General features: G+C 37.3%; 1 protein-coding gene across 2 annotated transcripts; it reads right to left on the bottom strand.

Annotated features, from left to right (window-relative positions):
* Window positions 1-4,603: 4,603 nt before the first annotated feature.
* LOC149017250 (Tetratricopeptide repeat (TPR)-like superfamily protein) lies at window positions 4,604-21,625 on the bottom strand. 2 transcript variants are annotated; one of them, XM_089151577.1, is made up of 23 exons: window positions 21,281-21,625; window positions 21,120-21,197; window positions 20,781-20,993; window positions 20,570-20,692; window positions 20,068-20,151; window positions 19,876-19,926; window positions 17,584-17,676; window positions 17,201-17,341; window positions 17,028-17,108; window positions 16,483-16,730; window positions 16,226-16,397; window positions 14,481-14,596; window positions 14,321-14,378; window positions 12,419-12,484; window positions 12,028-12,240; window positions 11,795-11,846; window positions 10,252-10,625; window positions 10,061-10,155; window positions 8,211-8,453; window positions 7,145-7,785; window positions 5,644-5,847; window positions 4,957-5,165; window positions 4,604-4,824 (listed from the first exon to the last, which is right to left on the bottom strand). In XM_089151577.1, exons 1-22 carry the CDS (start codon window positions 21,290-21,292, stop codon window positions 4,972-4,974), a joined length of 3,552 nt encoding a protein of 1,183 aa, XP_089007703.1. In that variant the 5' UTR covers window positions 21,293-21,625; the 3' UTR covers window positions 4,604-4,824; window positions 4,957-4,971. The 2 variants fall into 2 exon arrangements, with proteins under 2 accessions (XP_089007703.1, XP_089007702.1); XM_089151576.1 differs by having other exon boundaries at window positions 4,605-5,165.
* Between the last annotated feature and the right edge of the window lie 1,801 nt (window positions 21,626-23,426).

Raw genomic sequence — 23,426 nt, forward strand, 5'->3', positions numbered from 1 at the left:
GTTCCAAGAAACAATATTAAAGCAACAACTATTTTGTTGTTGTGCCTATTTTTTGAAGCAAAAATTCGTTATAAACTATGTTTTAAGTAAAATAGTTCAGAAAAGATATTCATAGAATTTGATATTTTAAACATAAGAATTTTAAAATTTTGTTAAGTTCATGAGTTAATTTGCACTTCTTAGAAACATCTTTTATCAAATGCTCAAATTTTTTTTATCAAATGCTCAATTTTTTTTCACTATATTTGTTTGTGTAATGCTTTACTTTGTCCTTCCTTCACTAAACTTATCTCATGCAAAGTCTTTTTGAATGAAATAAAAAAATCTTGTAAGTTCATATTAACATGTTGAAACTCATAGTAGCTCGCATCACACCAATTTCTTCAAGCCCTCCATGTTGTTTGGGAATCTCTATTTAAAACCTAGCTCTAAACATCGGGTCAAGTTTGGGTGCTGCGCATTTATGGTCGAGATTTCGATCTCAAACGTCGACTTCACATGCTGCATTAAATGCGCAGCATTGAAGTCCGCGCACTAAACATCACCTGTTTATTGTGAAAGATAATGCCACAGAAATTTTATAAATTGCTCAAGTCTCAACCGCAAAATTATGGTCACAAGTCACATGTAAAGCTTACACTTTTGCCATGAAAAGATGACCAAATGCAAAAGGGCCTTAGATCTCAAATAAATCTCAAGAAATCTTGGAAGGGTCATCTTCAAATCCAACGTGAATGAACCCTAGTACATGGAATTTATAACTTTTGCTCTTCCCCATCTCTGTCCAAAGCCAAGTTTGAATTCATCTCCTTGGGTTGTAACAATAAAGCCCTAAACTTTCACAAAATCCCAAAATCGAAAAAAGAAGAAGTTGCTGTTCTGAGCATTTTGAACTGCAAAGCAGCAGGAATATTGTTGTGCAAACAACAAACCAGGGCTCCACAAACAATCATCTCAAACAAATATGATGCCCCAAAAGAGAAACCAAAAGAACCAGCGAAGATATTTATTCTAAAAATTGTGATCTTGGGTTAATAAGATTCGATCTTCTTGAGTGAGACATTTGTTTAATGCATGAGTACTGAGTACTGTCACCGATGCAACAATGTTTTGGGCTTCCCACTAGAGCATGAAAAATCATAAACAAACATGGCTTCACTGTAAAACCACTGGACACAGAAAATTGCAGGTGTGTAGTCGTGTAGATTTAAAATTTAATTTATTACTGAGCGACATCCAAGCACCAGTGCATCATTTTTCCATTTCCCATCGAATGTTTTGATCTCTCATTCTCTCCAAAATCATTTTTTTTTTTTCAGCCGCTCACCCTTGCTGACCCGGATTATTTTAAACACTGTCCTTGCAAGAAAAATTAATGGCGTGACTGGTAGTCATATATAGAGGCTAGTTAATATGCTTTTGGAAACCGAGCATGGGCTTCCTGAAACCACAATTCCTCACATTAAATGTTTGCAGAGATGGGAAGAAGAATCAAACCCATGACCCATCAGCCTACCATCTTTGATTTTACAGAGAAATTAGTAGAAAGCTTAAGCAGAAGGAAAATTAGATTATATAGAGCTTTCGCCATGTTCAAAGCTAGAAATAAAAAGAAAAGGTATGAACTTCGTTGAGTAAAGAAAGATCACATTAGGGTTTATGCTGTAATAAGTGAAGGGGAAGTCTTCAATCCAAAAGGGTGACAAGTAACGATGTAAAAGGAAACCTTGTTCTTGAACTTCTTGAGGATAATAAGCTTCCCTTTGCTCCAGCGAAGAACAAACAAGACTCTTCGTTTAAAAGCAGTCATCTTCCCTCTTTTAGAGATTTCCAGCATCCCCTGAGTCGCCTCTGCCTCGTCGCTGTCATCATCGACTTCGTGTTCTGCCCAGTGAAGTGGGTAACTCCTCAAGAACACTCTTCTGCTGTTGTAGTCTTCGTGCCTAAAGCTTCTTGCCCTCTTCTCGTCTTCGTCTTCAAAGATTATCTCTCGCTTCTCGTTTTCATCTTTCTCCATGCCTGAAAAATATTCCATCACATACACAGATTGAAGAAGCAGAAGAGCCAACAGAGATCAAATACTACTTCTGGAGCAAGGTAGCCAGGTGGGTAAGACTCGAGAGATTTTTAGATATCGATTCCAAGACTTAAATAGAGATTCGATGAGACAGAAAAAGAAGTGAAACTGAAGGATAAAGGTGGCATTTTAGATTTTGAAGTTACAGGTGAAAATCCAATGTATTCATTGCACCAACCGGGAAAGGCGGCTCGACCAGGAGATGAGGCGGCTCGACTCACCTGTGAATTAAGTAATCATTATCAATCGACAAGACACGTTTCGTTTTTCATACGTTCAGTCTAATGGAATTAATATGAATTCTGTGGCGTAGAAGTGGAGAAGTCTCAAAGCCATCAATGGAATTAAATATCTAAGGTCTTTTCAGAAATTGGTTCGAAATTGGTTCAAATCTTGTCAAACCTGGTTGGGTTTTGTTAATGGTCGACCCAAATGTCAACCCAACCCAACCCAACCCAAGACCAGAGATGATTTTATCGTGAATGAGATTTTTAAGTTTTAACTATCTGGGGATTCACGAGATCATGAAGGTTAGTTTCTTCTCTGGTAGTCTCTGTAAAAAGTCTTGTTCAACTATTTCAGTCTCCAAGGTTCATAGAGTCACGAAGAGCTGCAAAAGGACATGGGAGAAGGTCAAGAAAGAACACAAACAGCAAGGTAAGCGTGCCAAGGTTAAGACCACCTCACTAGGTTGTTCTAAGCTACTAATAAATAAATAAGGGTCAGAAGGAATAGAAGCTTACGCCCCACTGTAATGGATTCCCAGAGAAGAGCAGAAAGAGAACCAGAGGATATAAATAATAATCATAACTTGGCACGCCATGATAGAATAAACAGTGGTCCATGCCCACCCATGCTTGTACATCCTTCCTGAAATCCACGATCTTAGAGTATGTATAGAAGTGGAAAAATAATGTTTATATAAAATAATGATGATCCTTGGATTGAATTGTTGAATATATGATTCGCTCAACAAGAAAAAACAAATGTAATTACTTTTCTTATTTCGTAAATTTATGCAGTTTTCTGAAATTTATATACACGACTTCTGCACCAAAAAGTTTTCTTTGTTTTGGTAATCTGAAAACAATCTTTGTCAAACCAAATAAAGTATGAGAAGGATGATAATAAATCTCACTATCAAACCGTTGCAGGGTTTCTCAAGCGTTATAGCGAAGAGGCTTATGATAATTTTCACCATGTTAGGATTAGAGCGATCAATCACATACAATCGAATAGAAAACAAAGAAGAAAGAAACGAGAATTTTATCCTGGTTCACCTCAATGTCAAGGTATGTCCAACATTAAGTTTTTTACCATATTCAATGTTCTGTTACAAGAGAATATATATAAGCCTTTAAAAATCTTAAGCCATACTATTCTGAACACAAGCCCAAAATGTAAAGAAACTTTGAGACAACACAATGAAAAGCACAATCCATAGTCAACACACCCCTAATCATGATATATCCCACATAGCGATATATTCTCCGACTCCCCCCCGATATTTACATATATCGGGTTTCTCATTCTTATCCTCTTCCTTATACATTTTCTTCTTTTTCCGTTTTTCTTCGTTTTTGGAGTTAGCCCTCTGTCCTCCCTTGTCTGAGCCATACTCAACATAATTGTATAATGAATTGTAAACTTTAGTACATCTATTTACTAGTTGTGTATTTGTGTTCTATAACTTCTGTTTACATATTTATATTAGTTTATATGAATTTCCAAACTTTCAGTTTTGACCGCATATAGCCAGACATGTGCTAATTATAAACTTTAGATTAGGTGATGTTTTAGGTCAAAATAACACTCCCAATGTATTTATTGGCCTCTAATTAAGCTACACATCAAATTTCAGGTCAAAATGACCTGAAATACCCTTTGACACAGGGGTTCGATTTATCATCGAATCCCTGCCAAAAGTCAGCCGACATCTGGCAACATGTCGCCTGAGTTGCCATGTCGCCATGGTCCGACACGGCGACACAGACCGACATGTTAGACCATGCCCCTAATATAAAAAAAGTTACTAATTCCCCCAAAAAAGAAAAAATCTCACAATGATAAATTTGTCAGATTGTGTAAAATCATTTTTATTACAGATTTTTCCCTTAAAACTGTGCAAAAAATAATTAAGAGAAACATATTTAAATCGCATGATTGTAATTTCTTCCTCCACTCATTTCTTACAGTATCGAAGTGAGCTTAAATAAAAAAACATTGAGGCCACACGAATCAAAGAAAGTTGAATACAACTGAGTAGGAACTGACTAGTACCAAACCGATTCAGTTCAGTTTCGATTAGCAAGTTATGAAAGCTATCCAGTTATAGTTTCAGTTTGAAGATATTATATCTAGAAGAGACCAGGACTAGAATCCCCAACACTCGAGAATCGAGATGTCTAGGAGTAGATACAACTTGCCATGATTAATTTGGGATATAAAGCAAGACTAAAACACAGATTAAAGAAAAAAGCAAATGAAAACAGCAGATACAATCTCGCTACTTAGCACACTTGCCTTTGAAAACCCAAAAACCAAATCACTGATAACTTATCAGAATCTGATGAGTAGCTGGAGTAGTTCAGTTACCCTTAACCCAAAACGCAAATTGAACAGCTTGAGTGACAAGGTATATTTCATTATAATCTGAGACAATTGGTACAAACGTTCAAGGCACAATATGTAGAAATATGGTACAAATGACCAGGACATCCTATTCTACTTGAAACCTATGTTGTGATCTGCAAATTGTTTGTCAATTAATAAGCTGTCAGATATTTTCCCGTTAGTACATCACTTTTGGAAGCTTAGACATGACTCAAAAACTTCCAAGACAGATCAATCAAATTTAAAAGAAGGAAAAGATGACTAACCAGTAAAATTAGTACTCAAGAACTAGGGCAATTCTCCAACTTCAGCAAAAGCTTCCAATATCGTAAACAGGATGGGTTCAAATGTATTGCTCGGAGGACCCATCTCTTTGGGCTCTGATAGGACTCCACATTTGATGCAGAATCAGAACCAGCATTTGGTTGCATTGCCAGCAAACTCATTTGAAAATACAACTCCGCAGGTCTCATCTCTGCAGTGAAAAGAAAAGGAATCAAATAAGGGCAAAAAACTATAACTGCACAAATAAAAAGCAAATCCTGAACATGTGTCATATTCTGTATTTTATGTCCATCCAGTGATTTCAACTGAAAACCGCAACAATTAAACAAAATCAGCAGTTTGACAACCACCATCAATTTCTTTTTGGTCATCATCAACCCAGTAACAAGGACCCGCGGGCCCATAGGCCTAGGGGAGGGGAAGGTGGGGAGAAGGTGTGGAGGGATGGAGATTCAAAGCTGAGACCTCTTTGCCTCTACATAAGAGGCTGCCCACCACCGTGCCAAAAGCACATCCACAAACCCTCAATTTGATGATAGAATAGGTTTGGTCATTGCTAATTTTAGGCTACGGGATTCCCAAAGGGGAGATGATTTAGCAAAAGACTACATGGGAGTTAATGTCTCCATAATCCATCAAATTATAGACTAAGTGAGATGAAATGAAACCTGGCGGCCAAGAAAACCATTCAAGACGCATGTTTTTCTCCCATTTCGCTTTGGAGCCAAGGCTTGCTTCTGTTTGAGCTAGCACTGCAGATACAATAGGGAGAGGAATGCCAGACGACCCCTGAGCTTTTCTGAGACTGCTTGCAGCAAGTGATAAGAATTGTGAACCATATCCCTCCCTGGCAAGCTCCATACAAATGGCCCCTGTTGAAGCCAGACTCAAGTTTAGTAACAAATGGGAAGGAAAAGGCAATTTGAGAAAGAAACCATCTATTTGTAATGAAATTTTCAAGGCAGGTGCCAATAAAAAACTGACGTGAAAGTACCGAAAGAAAAACAGCAATTAATACCCATAAGTGAAAAATTAGAAGGTTGCAGAATATGAAAAGGATGGACTAACATGGCTTTTGTGCTTGGGTACTTTCCACCTATCTGTATGCGCATAGAAGAGTGAATTTTTATCCTCTCTAGTCTGATGCATCACCCAGTGCACCTACGTGGAGCCATTGGATGGTGCAACCATGAAATTCTTTGCCTATGCACCATGTGAGTGCACAGGTTGGTGCAACAGACTTGAGAAGAAATAGAACGAGAAGACCATGATGGTTACACAGATCAAACAAAATACACTGAAATGTTCCTATATCACAGAAAAAATGAAAAATTATAATATTTCAGCAGAACAATGTCATAGTGATGCCACCGCAAAAAAATTTGCAATTTCATTTGGCATTAAGACATATTGAACAAAAAAATCAAAATGTACCAACTCCCCTTTTTTTCCCTCCTAAAAGAAAAGCTAATGTTATACAAGGGATAAGTGAGCGCAGATTCAAAATATTTGCACATTGTTGTAGTTCTAGTAAAAAATTTCCTGGCAACTGGCATAGTGCAGGCTCTATCTCCCACAGTTAATCCGTCAAATTTTAAATTCAAGCTGGTTCTGCCTAGTGCCAAAATAAGCAGAGAAAGAAGGCAGAAAAGACTTCTTTTAGAAGTTCTGGAATGTTGAAAATACAAAGGAAATCTTTTAGAAGTTCTGGAACGTTGAAAATACAAAGGAAAATTGCAATGTAGTGAACCATATTATTAAATTGCAGCCTCAAATTTGACACTTAACTAATGTATGTTCTATTCCCTTCTACAGTTCAGAAGATACAGGAGGCATTTCACATGGCAGAAAAGGGTGCACAGGAACCATCTATTCCACAGCAATTATATCCCTTTTGTTTATAATAAGAGTGTGATAACAATACAAAAATAAAAAACGCACCTAGTTTACCTCGTTCTGCCAGAATATTTAAGTGAAATGTGCCATATCTATGTTCGTGATTTCTTCATATATTTTTTTAACCTTTATTGTATATTTTTTATTTTTTAGGAGTACTTAAAAAAAAACTCTAATTAAACATATGGAAAAGGGTTATTTAACTAAAGAAGTACATAGAAAAGAACATATAAAGCATAAAAAAGAACAGAAAATCCATGATTAGACACATACCATGGCAAAGATGGAGACAACTATCTGCTCTAGCCAAAAAACAAGCTTGTGCAAAGGCCTCTTGAGCAGAAAGATAATCATGATCCCGTATTGAAATTTGAGCTCTAACCAACTCAAAGATGGCCATCCACAGATTCGAGGTACCCTTGCTCTCTTTTAAGCAATCTTTAAAGTTCAAGTCTATGGCATTTGAATCAATCTGGTGTTTGTATCTAGATACTAGTAATTTGAGGCATATCCAACCAATATGATAATCTGTCTTGAGCTGCAAGCATTTCATATACTCATCCTGCAGTCTCAGTAAATCCTTTTGAACTGTATAGGCACGGCATAGAAGCAGATGTGAAAAAAAGAGAATTTCATTAGGAAGCAAAAGCCTTGATGCATTTGTAGCATGTTTGATGCATCCAAAGTGGTCCCCTGCTTGGAAACTGATTTCAGAAGCACAAAGTAGAAGTTGAAATTTTTGATATTGATGAGAAACATCTTTCTCTGAGTATACTTCATCCAAAAGAGCTGACAGTAGCCGTTCAAGTGTACCACAAAGATGGTGAGGAAATCTCTCCTCACGAGCCTTCTGTAAAACATTTAGTAAAAGCAAGAACCGTGCATCATGGTTCCATGGTACTTGATGTAACCATCTGCCAACCATAGAGGTAAGAAAAAGGATTAGCTTTCTTAACTGAAGAAATGCAAGCAGACTTGCTAGAGACACAAACTAATAAATTCTTTTTTCGCAGATTTTATAACATAGACATTCACTTTCAGAAACAAAAAGTCTTACAAATATAAAAATAGTCTAGGGTAAAAACTTGACAAAAATTGGACTGACAAAGTTGGTTCACATTGTTAAACGAACACCTAGCATCATGAAATTGGTCATTTTATTTTATGAAGAAAAAACAAATATACATCATTTTTCATTATTATGCATAATCATATGAAATTAAAGAAAGCTTCACCCGGAAAAAAGAAATAAATAAGAGAAACAAGCACTTTTCAAGATTTAATCAAATATCACAACTTAAAAAATAACAAAGACACTTAATGAAGTGAGCTGCAATACTTCTGCATTTGTTTGCTTGTGTGTCCTTCAGGCATGAACTGGTCTTCACACGTAGGGAAGGAGAACTTTTGGTTGGTCATATCACAGGCATAGCATGCAATTGCAGCAGCACCTAGAATCTTGTATGCACAGTTTGAAGCCTCCACACTTGTGCAACCAGGAGGGTCTATGACAACACATCTAGTAACTCTGTGTGTACCCTTCCATTCTTTACTGGATACCAGAAGACGACCAAGTTCATTCCTACAAGCAGAAAAGATACATTAGAAAAGCAAAGGAACATAAGATATATTTACTAGACTAACTAAGAATGTCAACAGACGAAGATAAATTACCCACTTTACGTCCACCATTTAGATGTAGGAAAAAATATGCCCATCATTGGGTCCATCACCAGGTAATGAACAGATGACTTGTCTGGTAACTATAGATGAACATACAAAAGCAAAAAGAGTAGCCCCCATAATGGATTCTCATTTTATAATGATCTGAATTTGGAAATGGTGAAGTTTCCGAGTAATTTGCCTCTTTTAAAGTGGATCTAAATCCCGGCAAGATTTCCAAAAATTTAAGAAAGTTGAGCACCTCATGACAAGTGTATAACCAAGACACAAAACCAGCATTAACTCAAATATCTTGGCTGACATTACAGCATGATTTTTGTAGTCTCCAAGAGATTTAGGGAAAATGGTACATTGCATGCTATAAAAGGCATTACCTCAAGACAGAGTCTGATATTTGAAGTAATTCAAACAGAGAATGGGGGCTTTTGTCTAAAGGGGGGAATGTTGGATCTAGACTTTTTGGCCACATCATCACTCAATACTACTGGATGCACTGAGAGTTGGAACGTAGAAGACTAGGGGTAGTAGGGTGTCTGACTTGTGTATTGTACTTGGGTTGGGTCTGCCTGCAATATGCATTGTTCACACTTCACTGTACTTTTTTGTTTGTAGTAGAAAGTTTTTTAAAGTTTTTTCACTATATTTTAACTATTCAATATTGTGTTTTTATATTATTGCACAATTTTACTTGTTTTCTTAACAATTACACGTGTAGACAAGCAATTTTACATTAAAAAAATTGGGTGCTATTATAAAATTTTGGACCTGACTAAGCCTAACACAGGCTTCCCTTAAAGTTTCAGAGCCAACTGCAGTAATTTAGCCCACCAAAATAACAAAAAAGCACAAACTCAACCAGTGGTCATAACGAGCTTCTGAATCTGGTGGAAGACATCTAGTTATTCAAATCTCATAAACCTAGTGACCAGAGTCTGTTTTGGTCGTACTTGTGGTTTCAAAATCTGATCATAACTGCAGATCATATGAGTACACCTACCAGAGTATGAAGTATATAAGCCCTGCTATTAGGTTTCGTTAACTAATTTTGGTCCCTATTTTCAACTCTTAAACCAGAATATTGCTCTGCTGTTTAGATCTGACCATTGTTACTGCTGATTCTTAATCTATTTATTCTGTAAGCTGGCCCAAGTTGAGTGACTTCAGTTCATATTCTGTTATCAGTTCATGGTTCTAGAACAGTCCTAATCAACAACTATCTACTACTTAGAATCTGACCATTAGTTTTGCCTCAGATTTTGACATTCAGTACTATTAATAAAGGAGAGTATCCATAATTTAAGAGAGTAATAGATAACGGAACTCAGACCATAAGCTGAGATACTGAATTCACAGAAAAAACTTCAAAATAATATCCTTCAAGCACAGATTTAATTCAACAGGTGAAGCAACCAGGATAACAGCAGCAGGTAGTTTAGGTACAAAATAACAACCAGACTGAAAAACTATACACTAAATTACCCTGTTCTGGTATCTAGATAACTTTACCTTAATAAACTGCTGTTAGGGTATGTATGGAGAGCTTTTTTGAGGTGATTGACTCCACTCTGAATTTCCAGGTTCAGTTCTGATCCATGTCTGACCTACAAAACCCATGGTCGAAATAACATATGCTCAATACTACAGGAATCCAACTTAAACCCATACAAGCAAGAAATGATTTGGCATAAGAAGCATACTTGTTTGCTTATTGCAATTAAAGAATCCATTTCAGTAATCTCCTCAAGGGATGTAACAAAACGACGTGTAATTGAAACAATTGAATCCAGTCTGCTAGTACGGTCTAGAGCATGAATTGCACTGACAACAAAACTAATTTTTGAGCTCTGCAATAGTTCCCTTGGCATTTTCAAGATGCTAGTGACCGCAGAATCCATTCCCGAGATGTGGTAGACCAATTTAAAGATCAAATTAATGGAGACAGCAGCAGCAGTGCTTTTCATAGTAGAAACACTTGCAGCTAAGTTTCTTGCCATAGAAAGGGCCAGGTCATTATTGCCAAGTTTCCATAAAGAGATGGCATAAACCTGCAAGCCCTGGCTATCAAGCAAACCTAGAATATTGAAAAAAAAAATAATGAGTGATTGGGCATCAACAAAGTACAGGTACATAGTGGCTTAAGAAGTTTCTCATTTACTGAAACCTTCAATGAAATTAAACTAACAATTTATGAGTGAGTGTGAGAGTGTGTGTGTGCGTGTGTGTTTACGCACTCACCTGCTTGCACACAAAAAAAGAGAGTATGTGCGAGTGAGTGTATGCTGTATATGCCCCCAAAAGCTTTTTTTTAAATGCAGGGGCAAAGAAACAATTATGTCCAGATCTTGCTGTGAAAGTTTATGTAATAGGGGTCCTTAGTCACTGGATTATGGTATTTTCACCATAAGTTGTAATATTCTCCTTTTTAACCTTTTTTGCATTCTATTTCCATAGAGAGGTAAATTCTTATGAAGTTAGATAATAAAGAACACAGGGAAAAGAAACTATCTCGCCCACTGTTGCACATCTTGTCTTTCTTTCTTCTTCTCTTCTCAGCAATTACTTGCTTGTTTGTTCTCTTGAATCAAGCCTTGCTTAATTTCCAACTTGGTAACAAACCCAGGTTTTTTGGTTTTGCAAGTCGTCCTACTTGTACTACGCTTCTGTTTCTCTCTGTCTGGAACTCTAGTCACAAAGGGATTCCAGAGAATATACATTGTGCAAAAAAACTCAAAAGAACCATGAGACAAGCTTGGAAGGGGCATAGGAACATGAAAGGGATAAATGTGAAGAAATAGGAGCTCAAAATACTGTTCAGGACTTTGGTGTTGCTCATCTGACTGTTGATGAAGCTGGGGAGGACTATCTTGAATCACCAAAGGCCCCTCTATCACCCTGCAATCACTCGGTTCTTGAGGGGCTGTGGAGTCACAATTCAGCACTCTACTGGTTTAAAGGTACTCCCAGACTTCTGGTTTCAACTGCCTTGTGTTGTGAACAGCGATTGTTTTGGGTACCCTGTTGAGTTATTATGAGATGGTGTTGCACCTCAAGATTGCATGATGTGAGTTAAACACTTTTGATGTATTTGTTAATCTCCAACTTACCAAAGCAGTTTGACAGCCTCGTATCAAACCAATTCATTATTTGAGGAATAATGATTAAAAGGGTGGAGAGTACTCTGGTTACTCAGCCCCAACATAATGTGAACAAGCATGAAAAACTATGGCTTCCAATTCACACCTTCTTTCTTTAGAAGCTCACATTCTTGAGCAGCATCAAGAGCGTTCCCTGCCTACACCAAGTAGAAACAGATAAATTGAGTATAGGATGCCCCAGCAAAATGGATGTGATAAAATTCAACAAATTTGAGATTTCATAATTACTATGATTGGAATCAAGAACAATTAAGCTCACTGATCTCTCTGGAAATCCAGAAACAAACCACAATAATAATGTTGAAAAAATATGTTTACCAAAAGCAGCGACCTCGCCAGATTGATGGAAATATCACAGAAAACAGAATCTGGTCCCACACTGGGAAGAGTACAGATGGTTAATCGAGCTAGCTTATAAGCTGCAACAGCAGACTGATAATCCAACCTCGCCTCACAGACCAGCCCATTCAGATTATGAGACTCAGGACAGTGAGGTGCACGTTGCACAGCCTGTCGGATAGCTCCAAAAACCTGTAACAGCAATTACCTACAGGTTGCAATCATACTTCCAGAGCAACCAAAAAATATCCCTTCAATCCAAAATTTGTTTCACAAGAGAAAAAGAAAACAACTTTAGCTTCTACTGAAAGAGAGGAAAGTTTTCTGCAGATGTCCTAACATAGAACAAATTATATGAATACAGACATACAAGGGGAGATGACAGGTGGCCTGAAAGAGCAGCAAGCTTTCCAAGACCAATCTGGAACTCTGCAAGCTGTTACAGAAGACAATTGTAAGTACAAGTCCACTAAAATTCAGAAATATGTTGCATTCATATGGAAATAGTTAATGTGCCAAACAAATGTCTAGTGGTCATTGTTTTTGTGCATCTATAGATGCGCCAGAGAGAGAGAGCTCTAATTATATCAATAAGAGGGAACTCGGAATGTTTTTCTTCTCATATTCCCTCACCCTAATTTATTGTAAATTGATAGTAGCATTAGTTTTTCTCGAGGTCAAGGTTCATAGTATCAGTACCAATATTGTGTATCTGTAGGGTAATTAGAGAGTCAGAGACATATCATATCATCTGTATAAGAAACAAGTATTAAAAACTACAGGTGCACATAGAAATGGTCAAAATAGTCAAGGAAATACACTTCCGGAGCAAAAAATATTATATAAATAAGTGACACACAATGTGTACAATGGAGAACAATGTATGACAAGAATTGATTTTCATTAATTTGTGTACAAAACTTTGCAAATGATCAAATTTTATGCATTGCCAAACTTAGTTTTACCTAAATATATCGATGTATAGCAAAATGTGGGATTGAAAACCATAATTTAAACACCAACATCATGTCAATAAAACAAATTTCAACAAGATCGTTGCTAGCAGAAAACAGAAGTGGTTGATTGCAGTGGGTACCTTCAATTAGGGAAGGTGTTAAGGTCAGGGTTCTAATTGAGTTAAATGAATGAACCTGTCTTTAATGGAGATCCAAGTAGCAACCAAAGCAGTAAACTGTTGGTACAGGAACCAACTACGACCACCATAACAAAGAAGGCAATAAGGAACTCAAGTAAAAGAAGGGGAAAAGCCGAAAGGATAAACTGGGACAAGGAGATGGATTAAAAAGTGAGGAATCAAGGAATGAAAAAACAATACATAACTGTGGGTAGAAGAGAATAGAGGTGAGAGAGAACATATAGCAACAGCAACTCCAATTGATCACTGATCTCTTGAACATACTACGGCAATATAAGGAGGAACTCCCTCACATGATAATCATACGAGAATTCAGTTTCAGAGTCCAACTTGCTCAGCCAAAAAACCATATTAGACCAAGATCTCGCAGAGCTAAGGCACTTTTTTTTCTTCTTTTTGTTGAAATTAAAGCCAGGCTTGGGTGGGAAGTAGAAAATTGCAGTAAATTTCGAGAAAACTAAGATACCGAGATATTAACTTGTATGCCATCTCATCTCAGAACCAGAAGAATGAGATATTACTAAGATCTCAGCAAATTCTCAATCTAGGTAATAACAGAATGCAACTAAAATGGAAACCAAATCATGTAGGAGAAATATCAAATACCGCAACTACCCCCTGAATTTAATGTAATCTACACACTCAAATAAAATAAGAGAGTGCAACCTGTGTAAACTATCAACCACCTTTAGGATCAGAAAACAGGTTGGGTCGGTTGTGTCTCAGCATAGGTCTCAAAAGAGGATCACTCAGGTTCACCCAAGCAAAGCAACTAGATTAGAGGATTGGTGAAAACCCAAATGGTGGACATCTCTATCTGGAAGGAGAATAAAGAGCCCAAATATAGGACCAAAATCTGCTAGTGACTTTCAGACTGCCAACCCTAAGCCTGGAATGGAGGGTGGGTGCATCCAATCTGACATAAGGATTGTTGACTAGCGTAGAAAAGATAAAATACAAGCATCAAGATTACATTCATGATGCACAACTCCTCTCTCTAAACAAGCAACTCCCGTATAACGAAAATAAGTAGAGCAACAACAAAGAAAATAGCATGCAGAAACACTGAAAGATATTTCATTATTGACATGACTACTTAAAGCATGTAAAACTTACAGGCAATATCTGAACAGCCCGCAGACAGCTTTCATAAGCTTCATCTGTTGTGTAGCCCCTATAAAGTATTTCCCAGTGGTTTTAAATATATAAAAGTTTCCATGCCACAAAGTTTAATTGAACTAGATATTTATTTGCAACATTGAAAGAACCGTTTTACCCAGCATTAATATCCACAGACATGCCTGCCCATGGTAATGCAAGTGAAGGATCTATGCTTCTAGCGCGATCAAATGCCTGCTTTGCCAGTTGTTGCTCACCCTCTTTTCTATAAATCTGTCAAAAACACCAACTCAGATACTTCAGAGTTCAGGAAATGTCGTACAAGCAATACTACCAAAACTTTGTTGATATTTTCGTATAACAAAACATCTAAATAACACATCTACAGGTGTATTTAGAACTTAACACCTCATAACCAATCCTTTCTTTTATCCCAAAAGTTCTTTAAAATAAGGGTATAAAAGGTTTTTGAGAGCTAATTTAAATATCACCTGTCATTATGTTATTATCAACATCTGTCATCGTCATGTACATTTAAGAGTATACATGAAATGACAAAGTTAGAAAATTTTTTATAGGAAAAAATAAAGAGCAAAAACATATGGTCAGAAATTGTTTCACACCTTGAGGGATGTAAATAACAGAACAAGTTAAGTTTCTGAAAGTTCACCTCTTCATCAGCTCAAATTTTTATTTAGCTGTAATTCCACAAATACTCGTCTCTTAGGTTTGGACACAACAGTTTATAAGCATCCGATTCACAATGTAAACCTTGTAAACACCACGTCTTCTCTATTCCACAGACTTGGAGAAAGAAAAAGGAAAAAAAGAAGAATCCTCTACATGTAAGGCTAAGTCAATTCAGAATGGTGGTGGAAGAAGAGACTGTGGGAAGGATGAAGTGGAGTAGCACAACTAGAGAACTACGTAATTGATGTATTTATTTAAAGCCTAAGGGTGAGTTTTATAGGACAGTTATGATGTACAGGGCAGAATATTGGGTAGTTAAGAATGATCCTATGCATAGCAAAGGTGAGGATGATAAGATAGATGCACCAAAAAACTAGGAAGGATGAATGTATATTGTATAAGAGCTGAAACGGGATTTGGGAGTTGCCCCAATCATATAATAAGTTTCAAAAACCTCAATTGAGGTGGTACGGCCACGTTCAATGGCAGGTTGAACATGCCTCCAGTACAGAAGACTTATCTGATTCCAATTAATTAAAGAGCTAAAAGAGCTTGGGACAGGCCTTATATAACCACAGCAGAGGTTGTGATGAATGACATGTGTAAGTTATGTCTTGTAAGAATTATGACCTCAGATAGGGCCCATTGAAGGGCAAGGATGCATGTTGCTGACCCCATCTAGTGAGATTCTCCTTACTTTCTGGGCTGTGCCTCTTTCCACTTACTTTCATTTTTTAACTGTGGACTTCTCATGTTTTCATTTTGCTAACTTTCAGTCAGCTTTCCCTACTTTGTTTTGCAACAGTCCATGTAACTGACCTCATACGGTGTTGTTTTTGTTTTTGGATGAAGAAGAAAATGTATTAAAAAATGTACAGGTGACTAATTACCAAAATTTTCAAAATTTCTGTTGTATCTGTCGATGACATATGAAGTGACAAAATTACCCTGCCACTGCATTTGTGAGTCTAGAGTCATAGTTCCTAGGAGCAGAATAAACAATGATTAAAGCTCATTGTGGATGCAAAAAAATCCCCGCTGGGAGACTCACCCACCACAGCCAGGTGTGCGACCCGGGTCAGTCAGGGCAAAGCCTTGGAAACCGGGGTTGGCAACCAAAAAAAAAAAAAAAAAAAAGCTCATTATATCTGTCGCTGCATAGAAAAGAAACTATTGATAAAGGAGAAGAGTAGAGAGTATTCCAAAATGTACTTTTCCAAGGTATGCCCATGCAACAGCAAGAGATACATCCAGCTGCAATCCCCTGACAAGAGCATGTTGTTTTAATGCATTGTCGTCGGATAAACAAGCTAGAGCCACCCAGAAATCACTCTTGTCTGCTTCAAGTAGCAAACTACCAAGGCACATCTTCTCAGATAACTGCCTGGTGAATCAAAATAGTAAATTGAGGAAACCACGCCTGGCAATATCATATAATCTAATGAAAATGGCATGCACTTGAAGCTTACCAAGCATCTGGTTCAGGTTTACTCCTCTCCTCCAAAGAACAAATGAGATCAAGAGAGATTGCAATGTCAGCATAGATATTGGCTTGCCATGGAGCCAAGTGCAAAGACCTCTGATAGGAACGACTTGCAGCTATTGCAGCTGAAAGACACTTCCTTTTCCAAGAAAGGATGGAATTTCTGAAAGCCTCTTCATCAGTTCCCAAGTTCAATTCCTCTACCATCCATGGGAAACATTTTGCATATGCAAGCTGGAATGAAGACAATACACATTATTTCAAATGAAAGTTTTTCCATAGAAGATCATTAGTTATTCACTAGAATACAGAGATATCACATGGCACATTCCAGTAAGTCAACATGCACTGGAAACAACTTTTAGTGGAATACAATGAATAAAAGTAAGTGGCTGAATCATATAAGTACCAAAATGAGATTAAGGGATGGGACAAATGCAAGACAAAGGACCATGTAGATACTGAAAAATATCCCACAAACTGTGAGAATGACTGGAAAACATATACGGAAAGAACCTTTAATTACTATACCTGAATATCACCATGTAGTTTCCAGGAAGAGGCATTATTTCCAGCCAGGAATGTATTTGTTTTCACAATCTCAGATGCTTCCTACAATCGAGTGTCATATTAGACAAATTCCTTGGTTTCATTAATGGAATCCATGGAAGGTGTTTCTATAGACACTTCACTTAGAAGCTAACCTCCAATAATGAAGTTCCCCAACAAAATGCACCGGATTGTACACATTCCTTAGACAAACCAAGCAGCCCAGAAGCAAGTCCATAAAGTGCAGCAACATTATGAGGTGATATTTCTAAAGCCTGTCGAAACTGCTCAATTCCCTGAAATCGAATGGAGTGTCGTTCAGAAAAGAAAATAAAACCATAATATACTTTGATAACTCTCCAGTTCCACATAGCCTTTCCTAACTGAAGAAATGAGTCCGTACAAAAAAAAAAAGAGTCATTCCATCAGCTCTACAGCTGCCTGACAGCCAGTAACGACATAAACCCCAAAATAAACCAAAAAAATATTGCTATTCAAGTCCCAAATCCCACCAAGAACAATAATAAAAACATCTTACTTTTCTGCAGGAGCCAAGCATCAATAAAATGTTTCCACTTTCAACTAATGCAAAGAATCTTGAGTCCTCCAATTCAACAGCTCGCCCATATGACTGTCAGGAAACATTGTAAGCAACAATTATCCCACAAGTGAGTCCATTCATGAAATATTGTATACATCAATTAGCCACTGGTTACTCTGTTCATAATGTATTACAGTAACAAAAATCACAGAATTCTAGGCAATGCATCAATGAACTTGGAAATTCCTTTGATGGTAAAACAAATTTAACAATACTTTGCCAGAATAGCTCCGAGTCCTAGATATTATTTTGGATTTTGATCAGGTTTTATCAGGTTTTGATAATAAAATCCAACACCTTCAGCCTATTGAAGACTGTCTTCATATCTCTTGGTTAATATCAAATTCAGGAGACAATACTGCCTCTCCCAATAACAAGAAACATGTCCAATAGCAGTCGGTGTCTGAATTTTGTGAACATATAGTCCACATGAGGAACCTCCCGCTTATCACTATCAGTATTGCTGTCTCAACTCTCCATTCTTCAAAGGTCCATAATGGGGGGGCTTAATAAAAAAAAACGTTTGGAGGGCACTTATTACGAGAGGCAGGGTCAAGGAAAGATCAAAAACACGCATTATTTGCAGGCATAGGGGTAGCAATTCCTACTGAAGTAGAATCAGTAGCTTTCCGTTGTTACGCTTTCATGGGGAGAGTACACAGATGCTCGTATAGAGCCCTCTTTCAATTGGTCAGAATCAAAGGATTGAATGCCCTGACCCTAAATGGATTCGAACTTTGACCTCCTACTTAGAATCCAAAACACTGTGGACCACTCAGTCAAGGTTGATCACCAAATCTAACAAGTGAGCATACCAAAGGGTATGGTTACTTATACCCAAAAAACTTGTGAGGCCTCACCTATCTAGGTCCATTGAAACCTTAAGACGAGATCTCATGCAAAACAGAAGAAATATGACTTCAGCCAAGATCTCTGTTCGACTGAGATTTCAGTTGAGCCTCAGTTATAAATATGTCATAGTTCGGTCAAGATCAAGTCATCTCAACTCAATCTTGACCCTCTCACACCAGCATTTCTTCCCTCTTGTTGGTCTTGGGCATTTTGCCCCATTTTTTGCCGGAATCTTGGTCGGAACACCACCTAACTTGCATGAATAACTTGTTTAGAACATCTAAAGAAAAGATACATGTGGTTTTGAAGCAAATCTTGAAGTGAGGTGAGAGTTATCCCCAAAATCTTTTGTTTTGAAAAACTATGTTTATGTGGATTGGTTTTATCGTATATGTTTATGTTATTCCCTCAAAAACGGGATTCTTGAGTTTTCTTTATTTGAATTGGATTCTTTCTCTTGGAACCTTTTTGTGTGTTGCTGTACCATATCAAAGCCCACTTAAGTTGCCAACAATGACAACACCTTCATTTTAGGCCAATGGAACAACAGTTTAACAACTTAGCTTGAGGCGGTGTTGGTGAAGCAAGGGGTGGAGAAGCTGCTTAATGCTTATGCCACATTCATTTTAGTCTTGTTACTCTTGTGCTCTCATGGTGTAACTTATTAGTACACCAATTTAGTCGTGTGAAATTGCAACCATGCTTGATGTATTATTTTTTAGTTTAAACCTTAATGTATTCATTTACATGAAGTCATGGTTGTGTACTTCATGTTTTATAAGTTTGCATGTTCACTTCTTTAGCACAATGGTTTCAAAGTTAGGGTTGAGTTGGAACTTACATCTAAACTTGTTTTCTCATTAGTCTAAGGCCACCGGAATATTTAGAAGGCTTTCCAGACAAAACTAATCCTTAAAATCCAGCAGGATGAGCCACCGAGTTGGCTCGAGTTGAGTAAGCAAAACATGCACCAAAACTTGGCAAAGATCTCAATTTTTTGGGCCACTGAGATCCCCATCAAGATCAAGATCTCAAACCACGGTCCCGAAAGCCACAAGACCCATATGAGTACTTTCATGAGACTCTAAAAAGGTGAAATAAACAGACACAATATCCGTGACAGATATTGTAAAGCACAAGTTGAAAAAGAGAACACAAAAAAATGATTTTGGGTTGTCAATGAGACAAATGTAACATAAGAATGGAACCAATTTGGAATGATTGCATAATCACAATTAGCACTATTAACATGTGCATAATATGTATAATGAATCTAGATACTATAAATGTATTTAGTTACAATACACACAACCAGGAGAATGGGCCCATTCTTCAATAGCAAATTTTCCTACACAATGACAAGGAATTTGAGCTTACCTTTATAGCAGCTGTAAACATGCCCAGTCGCTGATATGCAAGACCCAAAGCCTAGAACATATGAAAAGTCAACGAAAATATCTGTCTTTTTTTTTTTTTTTTTTTTTGGGGGTCAATAACAAAAATGTCTGTCAAACCAAAAGGAAACAACAGTACAAAAAATGGAAATTAAAATTCCCCACGCTTCCTTACTTCCCATAAATCTGCACAAGTGGGGTAACCTCGTATCGCATGTTGAAGGCTCTGTACTGCTTCAGACCATTTCTTCTGATGGACCTAGGAGTATCAGTGAACTAGACAATAACTATAGGGAATTTCCAATTTTTTGATAAATGGAAGGGAAGGGAAAATAATTCAAGAATAAGAAAAGACCAATGTCCACAAAACTATGACCTGCTTCAACACCCCCCCCCCCCCCCCAAAAAAAAAAATCCATGGTAAGTTTCCATTCATAATTATAAAAGCTTATATGTAGGGAAATTTTTTTATGCTTTTTTTTGTATGAATAATTTTGAATGTTTTAATCCAATAATCTAAAAATAATTCAAGAACAAAATAATTTAAAACATTGTAACATTGTCCGACCCGTCAAATTTGCCATGTTATCCTTGTTTAAAAATGAAAAAAACTTGTGATAATTTTTCAAGGTAAAATTTAACAATCGGATCCCAGGGGAAAGGGAAAGATGGGAAACCTGTAGGTAACCTAATCTCCGGAAAGCCCAGAAAGCTCTGGGCGATTTCTCTGAAGCATCTCGGCAGACAACAATCTCCAAGCTCTCCTTTCCTTCGTCATCCAACAAATCACACAGAGCCTCCTGTACGAAAAAACTATGTCGTTAGTATTCGAGAACAATGGGAAAGAAAAACCTCAAGCCGTTGATTTCGATACGTAAAGACACAGACCCCTGCTTCGAAATCATCAGGATTGAGAGTCACAGCCCTCTGGTAGCATTTCGAAGCCCTTAGTGAATCGACTGAAACTCGGCTGTAATAATGCCCCAATAAGCGAAATGCAGCACCATTGTTAGGGTTTAACTTGGCGGAGATAACCAGATGCTCCACTGCTTTCTTCTTGAATTCTTTCGAGTCTTCCACTCTCTTCCACAATAAGAGCCCCTGTGACAATAGCCAAATAACACGTAGACAAACTAATTAAAAGGAGAGGCAAAAAAGGTCCCAATACAAATCGGAGCCATTGTTTACCCTTGAAAGTTTAAATAGATGAAGTAGTGGAAAGCTTACGAGATCGAAATGGTGAGAAGGATTGTTCGGATCGGAATTTACAGATTCTTGCAGTTGTCTAATCCGAGCTTCGTCTTCCTATAAGCATAAAAAGTCAAATGATAGAAGGAATACAATTTGAAAAAGAAAAAACATTTGAAGGAGTTGAAGATAGTAAAGACCGTGTCCATCATTTCGCTGCTAAACCCCTAAAAACCTCACACAGAATACCGTTGTGGTCGCTTTGAAATCGAGACCAAGACATGGAGGGAAACTGGTGACTGAGGTTTTCCAAAACGGTAATAAAATCTCTACACCCGCATGTATTTGGCAGAAATGATATGGAAGTGCGGTCCCAGTTCCCAAGTAATGCATCATTACCCTGTTTTGCTTCGTTAGCTTCTCGAGAGATTCCGATCATTCGGTTCCGTTACTTCTCAGCTCAAATGTGATTTCCATGATCGGGTATTATGCAGTGACAAAATCCAATTTCCAATGCTAAAAAACAAAATCGAATTTCCCTTTCATCCGAGTCATGGAAGTGAATTTTTCCTTTTTTCTTCTGATTTTTTCAACCTTCCTATTAATAATAATTTTTGTATATTTAATACTAAAATAAATAAGAAATTATTCACTTCGCCCCTATTTGATAACAGCCAATCACTGGTTTTTTAACGTTAAGGTGAATTTTTAAAAATACAAAAATAAGACAGAGTAGAATTTGTTTATGATATCAATAGACCTTCTATGATGAGTTGACGGGAGCATAAAAAAAAAAAAGGATTCATTACATGATTTTTTATGATAAGATTTATGTAACTTTTCATTTTTCATTTAAAGAATTATATTTTAAGGTGTCTACATAGGTTTTCTCGAGAGTGACTCAAACTTGGTAATTGATAAGGCTAACTGGTTAAGATAGATTAATAATTAAACTGCGACATCCATTCTTTATCTTTGCAGTATTTTAAATGAGGACATGCCCTTTAAGAATTGTTCCATCTTCCATGGGTGAATTAAATGAGATGAATAGAAGTTTTATTGTACGTGATGAATTAAAAAAAAAAATGAACTTTTACGTATCTTTGGGGGAAGGAGAGGTAGCGGAAAATATCACTAGTTGGTGAACTCAGTATAACATCATTGTGGTCTGATAGCTTCGAAGGAATTGTTGAAGCTCTTGCTCTGAAGTGGAGCACAGCCCCAAGTTCGTAATTCTTGGAAGATAATGTAACTAAATTAACTAGTTCATTATTACAGAAGAAAAAAAAAAAAAAAAAACAGACCATATGATTTTATAGTTCGCTAGGAATGAATGAGAAACGCTACCAGTTACAGGAAGAAATCCGATCCTAACCTCTGACTACTTCGAGGGAAACAATACCATGGCCAGAAAAAATAACTTTTGTTACAGCAACAATACAAACCACAACCACAATGATCACCCTTTTCCCACTGACTGTATTGGGAAATATAGCCTTGATTGATCCAGTCGTAAAAAGAACCATCTTCATGATCAGATTGGAGGTTCAAGTTTTCTTGCTGGAACTTCTTCATCTCTTCATAAGCCAACTCGAGACCAGGACAATGAAAGAGAGGTGGGTTGAACCTATAATCATCGATTTCTTCCGGCAAAAACGCTCCATTCTTAATCAAGAATTTGATGGCTTCCTTGTTTTGAGTACTCTTGGAAGCACTGTGCAAAGGCGTCCACCCACATACCCCCTTGGCTTCTTGCATCGATATCTGCTCCGCGCTGAAGCAACTCTTCCATCACTCGAAGGTGACCACCCTCTGCAGCAAGGTGAAGAGGGGTCAGACCACCTCTTGCGTTGTTTCCCCATGTACGCACGTTAACATCGATACCTTCGTCGATAATTTTCCTCACCAATTTTAGATCACCTTTTCGAGCTCCGATGTGAAGCAGAGTCCACCCTGGGTTGTCACTTTTAGTGTTGGGCATTAACAAACTACTTGGAAGCTTTCTTTCTGACATAATTTTATTCCCTCAATGCATAATTAAGAACACTCAACAACTCAACAACTCCTCAAGCTAACAATACTGGACTTCAACTAAATTGAGTCGACCAATTTCACATATATATATATATAGAGAGAGACAGATCGAACAACTCCCTAGTCCTAATCGAGTTATACACCCAAAGAATACCGTAATCCTAGTGGAACATGAACTTGAGCGTTTAAGCTAGAGATCGATAATGTTAATGGTACATCCGTACATGCATGGTTGTGTACTTCTAGTGGAACAAGAATTTAAGATGATTTTATGTGGTTGTATTTATCGCTGCTGACCCAGGCCTCAAGATG

This window comes from Hakea prostrata, chromosome 4 (genome assembly GCF_041222555.1).
Source record: "Hakea prostrata isolate BN-2017 chromosome 4, UWA_Hpros_2, whole genome shotgun sequence".
Classification (NCBI taxonomy): Eukaryota; Viridiplantae; Streptophyta; class Magnoliopsida; order Proteales; family Proteaceae; genus Hakea; species Hakea prostrata.

Excerpts from the sequence above, each read along its gene's own strand:
- LOC149017250 (XM_089151577.1), bottom strand. Across the intron at positions 12,485-14,320 it reads GGGCTGTTCAGATATTGCCT|CTTGCAGAGTTCCAGATTGG; the intron begins GTAAGTTTTACA and ends CTTCTGTAACAG. Across the intron at positions 11,847-12,027 it reads TGGCGAGGTCGCTGCTTTTG|GCAGGGAACGCTCTTGATGC; the intron begins GTAAACATATTT and ends TACTTGGTGTAG.